At 32.4% G+C, this 11,103-nt stretch overlaps 1 protein-coding gene across 1 annotated transcript; it reads left to right on the forward strand.

Moving 5' to 3' along the window:
* The first annotated feature begins 3,663 nt into the window (after positions 1 to 3,663).
* On the forward strand, positions 3,664 to 9,502 carry LOC134231293 (uncharacterized). Its single transcript, XM_062713232.1, has 4 exons — positions 3,664 to 3,809; positions 4,027 to 4,233; positions 7,099 to 8,124; positions 9,384 to 9,502. Exons 1-4 carry the CDS (start codon positions 3,668 to 3,670, stop codon positions 9,413 to 9,415), a joined length of 1,407 nt encoding a protein of 468 aa, XP_062569216.1. The 5' UTR covers positions 3,664 to 3,667; the 3' UTR covers positions 9,416 to 9,502.
* Positions 9,503 to 11,103: the final 1,601 nt, after the last annotated feature.

Below are 11,103 nucleotides of genomic sequence, written 5' to 3' on the forward strand. Positions count from 1 at the left end.
TTTTAGTATTCTTTGCCAGTTTAATTTTCACTTTGACCAGTAACATGTGATGGTCGGAGTTAAATCTGCTCCTCTCATAGCTCTTACATCCTGCAACGAACTTCTCCATCTTTGGCTTATCATAATGTGGTCGATTTGGTTCTTTGATTTGCCGTCGGGTGATTCCCAGGTCGTTTTTTGGATGTCTTTGTGAGGGAAAAGGCTTCCACCTATCACTAGTTCGTTTGTTTCGCAAAATTCAATTCCATTTTCATTCCTCTATCAGATACTGTGCTTTCCCATTACTTTTGCTCTGCTTTTGTTACTCTTGCCGATCTTATCATTCATGTCACTATCACTATTCGAATAGTGATAGGTGACACGAATGATAAGATCGGCAAGAGTAACAAAAGCAGAGAAAAAGTAATGGGAAAGCACAGTATCTGATAGAGGAATGAAAATTAAAAATGAGAATATATACACTTGTTGAATATTTTAAATAAAAAACAGTTTATAATATTTACGATAGTAACTCTATGGCAGTTACCATATAAACGGATGTTTGGAAATGCAGAGGAGACATTAACACGTTAATTATCATTTTAATTCTTAATACGTGAAATGAGAATAAAACCGCCCTATGTGGTATATAAAATGAAAATTATTTCATTATTACGATTGCTTGATCTTTTATAAACCTTTGTGTAAGAATTTTACCGATATTACTGGATATTTAGTTAATTAATTGATGATTTATTGTTCATCTTTAAGTTGTTAGACGTCATATTTCGGTCAAGTCATAAGTTTTGTGAAAATATTGGGATCAAATTATCTTTAAAGCGTATATTTATATTGACAAAGGCTGAGGAAAAATGCATTAAGTTACTGGTTTCCCTGTGGTGTAAGAAATTTGAGTAAGATAGAAATGCCATGGACGTTAATTAAAGGTATGACCGCTTTTTGGATGGTCATGCTAAAGAGTTTATCCACCTAGACAAATTAAAAGCGTTAATGGGCATTGTCGGCTGACGTACTGTTCTTGACATTGCTACTGAAAATGGAGATAGGAAATATTTGAAATATGAATGAGAAACGAAGTTGGTGCGCGAGGATACCCAGGCTCTTCTTGAAAAAAAAAATGGAAGAAGGACAGCATTTTGTAGAATTACGTATTCGAACTGGACATTAGAGTGAGATGCTTCTATAACGTGAAGTGACATACTTTTTCTTTTCAATTATTATTATTATTATTATCCATTGTATTACATACAGAATCAAATTAAAATAACAGCAAAATTACAATGGATATTTAGCACTCACACACCCATCCATACATCCATTTACATTTTAAATTAATGAAGGTTGCTTTATAATACTCAGTTGTCTCTATCATGCAAACTAATTTAAACAAACATCTAACATATACATGTGTAATCTTACATTTGTTCAAAAATATTTTTCCAAAAAATCCATTGTTCTTCAAAATAATGTAGTTTTTGAATTGTTGATAGATATGCATCTTTCAATATTGTATTTCATTTTCAAATACTAGTAGCTTAGTAAACCAAGAAGTGAAGGTATTTTTGGTTGCAATAAACATGAAAAAAATATATTGTTTTGTGTATAATATCATAAAATTTTCAATTCTATTATCATTTGTAAGTGGTAATTCACCTAAGATAATATTTTTAACATTAAATGCAATTCTTTTTGAAATTGTTCTGTATATATGTAAACTCAAGTTCCTCCATAAAGATATGATATGGTCACAATGAACAAATACATGCAGTACAGTTTCAGTTTCTTGGGTACAAAACTCACAAACATCAGTAGTTTTTATATTGATTTTCTTAAGATAAGAATCTACAGGGAGGATCCTATGTAAAATTCTATATTGTAACCACTGTACAGAAGAATCAGAAGTAGTCTTAAAACAAACTTTAAAAACATCTTTTATACAAATATATGTCACTCCAAAGGGAGATAAGTCTTGATTCCACTTTGGAATTGCTGTAGGAATTATATCATTTTTGTTTATATAGTTGTAAATTCTCTTTGTACATTTTTCATAGTGAAAAATATTTTCAAAATAAAATGCTATTTCTAAATTTTTAAAGAATATGTCAATAGATAGAATGAACTTGAGAAAGCTTTGTCAGCCTAATTTACCATTTCATTGTGACGTGACATACTAAGTACTTAACATGACGTTACGTCGAAGTCTCCCCCGGGTTTTACAACTATCCTTTTCGGAAAGCTGGTATGACCTTATTGGTGAAGTTTTCCAATATTGTTGCATTATGACTCCATATTATAAATATGCCTATTGTTTGCTTTCATCAAATCGTGATAAAATTTTAGAAAGAAATTCCACGAACTTTTGGATCAACCCTCGTCTGTGCATAAACTCTATTCCTCCTGCTGATAATTCTTTCTAATGCTGACAAATCGTCAGTATATGATGCTGCATTTGTAAAATCAAAACTTCTACTATAGATCCATTATTTTGATGGTCGTGTTAAACTGACATTTAATCTGTATTTCTAACAAAAATATACTGATATATATGTTTATGTACTGCTTTATTACATACTTTTTTTTTTATTATAAGATGAATTATACGAGGGTTGTCCGGTAAAATCGTGGACAAATTAAGCGTATTTCTCAAACAATGCTGGGCGCATTAAATTAAGCTGAAATTTGCAATAAATGTTTATCTATCATTGTTAAGTGCATCATATTTTTTGGATAACATCTAGACAAAAATGACGATTTTATTATGTTTTAATCATTTTTTTTTTCTGTTTAACGCATGAACAAATCGAGTACCGATGACAGTCACACTCAGATTGTTTATCTGCTAACAATGATATGATACACGGTTATCTACGTTGAATATTTATCATAACACATGATAACATGGAATTCGGACTACATAACTCACACACAGATAATTTGCATCTTAAAGTTGTTTTACAACATTACTGAATGAATATTTATTTTGGATTCCTATTTTTTTCTTTGAGTGAGTAATTTTTTAATGTATTCTATCAGTTTCATAATTTGGATGTCAATATTATAAAACTTAATTTTATATAAATGTACTTACTAGTCGAATTAAAACAGTAATCCGTGCCCTGAAAAGACCCTTTATTACCTTCGATCATCTAGACTTTTTCAAATAAAATAAAAATATCAAAGTTCATTAATAAAAGCACAGAAGAGGAGCACAGGTTTTGATTCTAAGAATTATCAAAATTATAACATTCTGTATGCTAAACTAATGTGGTTATTTTGCTCTTTTTACAAAATTATATGAACATAACATATAAAGCACATTTCTCTTAGAGTGGCTATCTTAAATAAGATCCACCTTTGAGTGATTTTCTGGCAAGAATGTTCGAAATACTTTTCATTTTTTATGAACATATTTTCAAAAAACTATTCCCTTGTCAGTAGCTTATTTCCAAGAATATCCCTATACAAATTTTAGAGTATAATTGACCCTCACCTATAAATTGATCATTTCTATGAAAAACTAAATGACATACAGGTCCTAAGCAATGTAAAATATTTATGTATATGTAGGTAAACCAGAATAAATTTATTCAGAAAAATTGAGTTTAAAAATCTGCCTGGAAGTCAAACTATGTAGTACAATTTCCACTGTTCTTTCAGAAGCAACACCATGATGCTTGACAAGATGAATGTGACGCGAATTTTGGCTCTGATCGTTGGATGTCTTGGAATGATAGCCGCAGGCTCCGTTTATGCCTTTGGAGCTTATATAACCGCTGTTAAAGCACATTTTAACTATACACAATCTCAAGGTATGCAATTTTCCAAGTTTAAATAGATTTACAAATTATCGAAGGACAAAATAAAACCTTCAGATTTATAATGTCATTTATAACGTTGAAATTGTGTTGGATGCATTAAGTTCTATAGCATTGCAATCATAGGGAATGAAAAATTCCATTATACCAATCAAGTGCAATTTTTTTCGTTTAAAATCAAATTTTAATATTGTTTATACGATGATTTCAGTGGAAATTCTTGGATCCATGTCAAACTTCGGAATATCTCTTGGGTTTCCTGCTGGAATGATGTGTGAGAGACTGGGACCAAGATGGACGTCACTAGCCGCCTTACTTATAGCATCCCTCGGTTACTTTCTCCTGTACAGTACCACACTCACAGAACCTTTCTACCATAAAAATGTTTGGCTTCAGTACATCTATTATTTCCTATCAGGCATGTGCACCATTCTTTAGGATAAACAAGAGGCCCAAGGGCTTTATAGGCCACCTGAGTATTATGAAACAAGTTTCCAACAAACTGAATTGGTTCGTGTTTTGAATCAAAGGCCATGAAATTCAAAATTTTGAAAGAGGCACTATTGCTTATCATAACTATACGTTTAGCTTGCTTACTTTGGTTTCTTAATATCCAGAGGTAGATCAGAGTAACAAAGAGAAAATTCATTTCCACTTTATAACCAGTTGTGCACCCCACCCCACCCCACCCCACAGGAACCACTGACCCTGCGGGTACATATTTCAAAATTCCGGAAATTTTATCATCAATTTTATATCATCATAAATGGTTGTTTAATACCAAAATGCAGATTTCAAAGCATTAATTTATTTCAGACTATGTAACCCCCACCCCCACCCCCAGTATCCTGATCCAGGGGCCCTGAAATTAATCATTTTGGAAGAGGCACCTTTCATCATCATTAATATGTACTTAGAACATTGGCATAATACCCAGGAGCAAAGGAAAAAGTTTTCAAAGAATTCATGCATTTCACTATATAATCATTAGAGCCCCACCCTAACACAAAAACCCCTGACCCTGGGGCATTGAAATTCACAAATCTGAAAGAGGCATCCTTCCTCATTATAACTATGTACATAGTTTATTGGTTTAATACTCAAGAGCAGAGAAGAAGATTTTTAAAGAATTAATGTATTTTCACTATATAATCAATAGAGCCCCACCCTAACTCCAGAACCCCTGACCCTGAGGCCATAAAATTTTCAATTTTGTAAGAGGCACTCTTATGCAACATAAATATGTACTTGGTTAGTTTGTTTAGTACTCAGGGGCAGAGAAGAAGATTTTCAAAAAATTTATGCATTTTCACTATATGATTAATAGAGCCCCGCCCTAACACCAGAATCCCGGACCCCGGGGCCATGAAATTCACAATTTTGGAAGAGGCAGCCTTATTCAACATAACTATGTATTTGGTTTGTTTATTAAATACCCAAGAGCTAAGAAGATTTTCAAAGAAATAATGCATTTTCACTATATAATCTATATAGCCCCGCCCTAGCACCTAAGAACTCCTGGCCCTGGGGCCATGAAATTCACAATTTTAGAAGAGACAGCCTATTCAATATAACTATGTACTTATTTAGTTTATTTAATGTCCAGGAGCAGAGAAGAGGGTTTTCAAAGAAATAATGCATTTTAACTACATTGTATATAATTTTTTTAGCCCCACTCTAGCACTAGAACCCCTGTCCCCAGGGCCATGAATTTCAAAATTTTAGTAGAGGACTCAATGCTAATTACAATCATGCAAACAGTTTGACTGCTTGATGTCCAGGAGTAAAGAAGATGATTTTTAAAGATTGCATTAATTTTAGTGGTTTTGGCCCCACCCCTCAGGCCCCATGGGGGCAAGGACCATGAAGTTCACAATTTGTGTTCCCCTTCACCGATAAATGCTTTATGCCAAATTTGGTTAAAGACCCAATTTTTTTTACCGTACGGTTATCTGAGGAGGGGGAGTGGTCGAAGTAACAGTGGTGTTATTTACCTGGAGACCCCCAATACCCAAGATGTCAAAAATCTGTGTATACGTAGCATTACACAGGAAGTTTGTGTTTGGTAATCGGGGTCATCATTACATGTTTTGTGTCTGGTTTTGAGTGAAACTACGTAAAATAATTATTTTAATATGAAATTTATTTGTAAACTTAACGCATTCATCGTAATCATGGTAATGTTTTGAAGGAAAAAAAAAATAATAAGATACATGTTTATCGTTTTAGAAAATGTTTTCCTTACATAAAAGAAAAAAATCACGAGTAAAAACTACAATTCAATAATATCTTTTTTAAATCTTCAATAAATGAAATCACTTGGTTATAAAGGTCTGAATATTGAAATAAAAAAAATATTAATCCACCTATCCGTCGTGAATGTGAACATGCACTTACCGCGATCGGAATGGTTTTTTTTCCCCTGGCCTGCAATGTTGTCCAAAATATTCCATATTTTTGATTCTTCGTGAGTTAACAAAATTTTATTGTTAGAATGATTTCAATCGATCACTATTAATTATTTTCACATTTTCATTACGTATATGCAGACGCGAGGAAATTCGAGCATTAATTCTGACGTCAATTTCTGTACAACATCGTGCGGATGGTAGCCATAGTACAAAATAAAACATCTTTTTAAAACTATGCTATGCCGTTTATTAGTGCTGCATTTCTTAAAAAAATTTTAAATCGTCGGACTTCCAATTACGGCAAATAGAGCCGGTTTCTGTGGACGCGGTCTTTTTTCTACAGATAACGTGGACGATACAACACTTACAAATAACAAACAGCAGTGAAGATAGAAAAGAAATATTTTATAATGTCAATGTTTTAAAAATCTACTTTCAATTATTTTTTGAAATAAAATTCAAACATATTGGAGTTTTCTAACCCGCGTGTATACTATGCGGGTACATGAAAGAGTTTGACGCGTGACCAGGTAATTGTTTTCAAAACACGGCAAACTCAGATCGTCAAGAAGCACAGGTAGCCGACCTGTCAATCAAATCAGAAGCTAAATGCTTTATGATCTTGAATAAATTTGTTAACATAAAATTAAAATTAGTTGAGTGGTTGCAGAGAAGAAACTGAAAATGTTCAAAAGTTAACGCACGACGACGGACTAAAACGGATAGCAATGGGTCACCTGAGTTGACCTAAAAACTTGAAACAGAGACTAAATATTTAAGCACGCCAACCTCTATTTGTGAGATACTTAACAGTTGTCAGTGTTATGATATCTTTTTTATGAAGAAATTTGAGCTGTGTTTTTTACTTACAGGATTTGGAGCCATCTTTATGTATATGGCTTCTCTAACCACAAGTATGAATAACTTCCATCCCAAACACCGTGGGAAGGTAGTTGGTATATTGGACGCCTCCTTCAGTGGTGGACCAGCATTATTTTCTGCTCTCTATGGAACTATTTTTGCCAGGGGCCACACAAAGGACGAGCAAAATCAGAATCTGGGTGGATTTTACCTAATGGAAGCCATTGCGTTTGCTGTGGTTGGGGCGCTTGGTATTGTCTTTTTGAAACAAGTTACGTTCGATTTTGACATGGAGGTGACTAGAACTGTTAATTCGAACGCTGTAGAGGACGAAACTACTGTAAAAAGTAAATATCAAGAACAGAGGGAGATTACAGGGTTGAAGTTAATACGGAGGTTTGATTATCATTATCTGCTGTGGGCATATATATTTTGTGCAGGTCTACAACTTACTTTCCAAAACAACCAAGGAACTTACTTAAAGTCATATAATTTAGAAAAGTATACAACACTATTTACGACATTGAATCCCATAGCAGGCGTTGTCTCCAAATTCTTTGCGGGCTTTCTCTCAGACGCAATAGTTCATAAAATTCCGCGATCAGGTATACTGTTGATATTTAATGTAGTGCAAACCATATGTTTGGGTTTGTGCATATTCTTTTCTGACAATCTCATACTCTTCACTATTATCGATCTCGTCATTGGCTTTGCAAACGGCGCCCTCTGGTGCTTAACACCAACCATGATGAGCGAATTCTACGGGATGAAAAACTTCGCTCGGAACTGGGGCACCATGATGCTTGGAAATGCTTTTGGCGGGCTTGCAATGCAGGAGATATTTGGCGCGTTGTATGACCTTAAAACGGACTCCAACAATCAGTGCTTTGGCCTTCATTGCTTCACGTGGAGTTTTATAATGTTGACTGTTTTAAGTTTTTGTGCAACAATTTTTCACTTGGGATTACTTCAGAAAAAGTTAGATGAACAGAAGTACGAGGGAGAGGATAAATACGTTGAGTTGTGCTGCTCGAAAGGTACTAGAAATTAATCTATTCGTTTTCACGTCAAAGAAAAAATAAATTTACATCTCAAATATTATTTAATCTAAAATGCTTTTACTAATTAAAATACACATTTTAAAAATATAAACATTTCTTTTAAGGAAAGGGGCGAAGAAATAATACAATGAATATTATAACATATACATTTAGATATGCATGATAAATAATTTTCTTTGAAGTACTTAATTGCTACCATTTTGAACAAATATTAAGTATGTTAAATTATGTTTTCACAGAACTCTTTTTGAAATTGAACACCATTTTTGCAGGAGTTCATAGCACATATCTTTTAATTCATAAGTTGTTGGCATGTTTAGAGTAAGATCCGCTCCCAAAATGTTTTAGTTGTCTACCTGATCAAATACATAATTAGTCTCACAGCGGGTGTGAGGTTGACAGGTGAACAGGGGATGCTTAATCCTCCTATCACCATCTAGTGTTTTCTTAGTCCGTGGTTTTCCCTATGTTCCAAGACAGTGAAATAAAAACACATAAAAATGACACGTGGAACACATTCAAGAGTTCTGTGAAAACTAAATTCATGGCAAATTTAATGACATTAAAGTTGTACATCGAGCAAAAAGGTGTAGTAACTAAAGGCTGAAAAGAAGATTAATTAATTCAATCATCACCAAGAGAACCAAAAGAATTTGCAACTTTGAGTATAGATTTTGTTTACGTCTTTGTTCTGAAGCAATATAGTGTATTTTTACTAAAGTATGTTAATTTTAAATACTTTTATGAATTGTATAAAATACTTATATAAAAGATACACAATATACATATAAATCAATTCATATGACACGTATTTCTGCAAAGTTATATTTATTTTACAATCTGGAGACTTCTAACATTAATCATTTTCTAACTTTTTGGTTATCAAAACATCAAAATATTATTTATTCAAAGCATACGTAGGAGGTATACAATGTAGTTTTAAAACTTCTGCGATTGATTAAAATGGATAAAATCAATTGATTAAACTAAGGATTTTCTATCTGGAGTTCACGGCCATGACCGTCATATCAAGCAAAATGCTTTAATATAACCCCAACTCAATTTTCATTTACACAAATAATCAATTTTAAAATAAATTCATTTAATTCGAATTTTAAAAAAGATAATGTGAGGTATGAAATTCAATTGCACTGGTATAACTGACTCTGTCATACTTGAATAAATGCACTTGTTACATTGGTGTAATACTGGTAATGGATTTTTCCTACTTATAGATGAACAAAATGGAAGTCTAGTGAGATACTAGAATGAAGTGATACTAAGAAGAACAGAATTTTTATTAGAAGAAACGAATATGACTATTATTTTCGATACAAATAAGTTTTACCATAGGAATACTTTTAGGATAGTGGAAGAGAAGTAAAATAAGACCTTCAACTATTTTTTAGTAATACTAAGTATATCAATTTTGTTGTAAGTGTTTTAACAAATTCTACTGAATTAAACTGTTTTGTCATTGTATTGAATGCATTGTTTTATTATAAGGAAGGTACATGCTTACGTAGTATTTTATGATGTATAAATTAAAGCGTTTAGTTTTATTTGATCGGATGATGTTGCCAGTAAAAGTTGTTAAATGATATATTATAGTTACAGATTTTATTGTTGTATTATTCTATATATTGCTTTGTATTTTTTTTTTATATTGCTTTGTTTGAATACAATAGTCAGTGGTATACGAAATCTTTGATTTTTACTTATGTTTTTAATGAATTGAATAGCTCTGATGTATTAAAAAAAGGAAATCCTTTGAAATAATTCAATTACACCGATCCTCTCTATTCGAGCAAAAAAAAAAAACCGGTTGTTACTTTTCAAGGAAATGCAAGCTGTACCAAAATATTTTTTTTTCTTTCCTAACAAAGAGTAAATCTCGATTTTCAATCATATTACTACTACTCTGAATTTTTCTCATCGATATATGAATAACTTTTACATAAATTGCACAAGAAACATTATTTGCATAGTAGTAGACAAGAGGTATATGTTGTATATTTCTTTATTGTTTGATGAACAGTTAATGAACAACAAATACCATGTCTTCTAAAAGCATACAATATTAAGATTGACTTTTTGATAAGGTCTACTCCATCTCAGGACTTTTTGGATCATCAGGCATGTTTACAAAACTTTCCTAAGAATTGTCTTTCTAAAAAGTTTCTAACGATAATGTTAAGAGAATTTTATAGGTTGATCGTAAGATAAACTTGGACATGTGAATCAAAGCTGACTTAGGTTCGTCCTAAAGTATGACGTCTTAAGGAAGTATGAACTGTGGAGAATATTTGGTGCGCTTTGTAAATCAGAATACCAAACTTCAATTTATGTTCAGGTGAGTTGAACACCATGTGATCACTTACCTAATATAATTATTGATCTCATATCCCAGTAGATAATAACTTATAATCGAGATGAACACAGAGATGCATTTTCTTTGATAACTATTTTGTCAGGTCACCAAACACTCAGATGACTTATTGCTAGCCAGAGTGATGTTCGTCGTTTGACGTTCGTAAACTTTTGAGTATTTTCAAATTATTTTCAGGAACCTCTGAACCATTTCTTTTGTCAAAAAGCTTCTATATGCCTGAAGAACAAGAATTGTGAGTGTCAATGTAGTTCAATAAGCTTAAACAATTAAAAGTAATACAACCTTTGACAATCTTCTACTTTACTCCAGGACATCTGTCAACCCATGGACTTGATTATTACAATCAATGAGCCCTATACCAAAATTGTGAAATTCTTGGTCTCATGCAGGGATATAGGGTTCTTGAATAAGGCTGGGCCTCTTTTGATTATACAGTGAAACAAATTGATTCTCTAAAACGCATCTTTTTTCCGTATTTATTAATTTGGTTGCAGGTTCTTTTCAGTATACAGTGTATGGTGAAAATAATTCATTAAATTTTATTATATTTCTTTGAAAAATAT

The sequence above is a fragment of the Saccostrea cucullata genome, unplaced genomic scaffold (genome assembly GCF_032062105.1).
Source record: "Saccostrea cucullata isolate Sc308-1 unplaced genomic scaffold, CSIRO_AGI_Scuc_v1 ctg462, whole genome shotgun sequence".
NCBI lineage: Eukaryota > Metazoa > Mollusca > Bivalvia > Ostreida > Ostreidae > Saccostrea > Saccostrea cuccullata.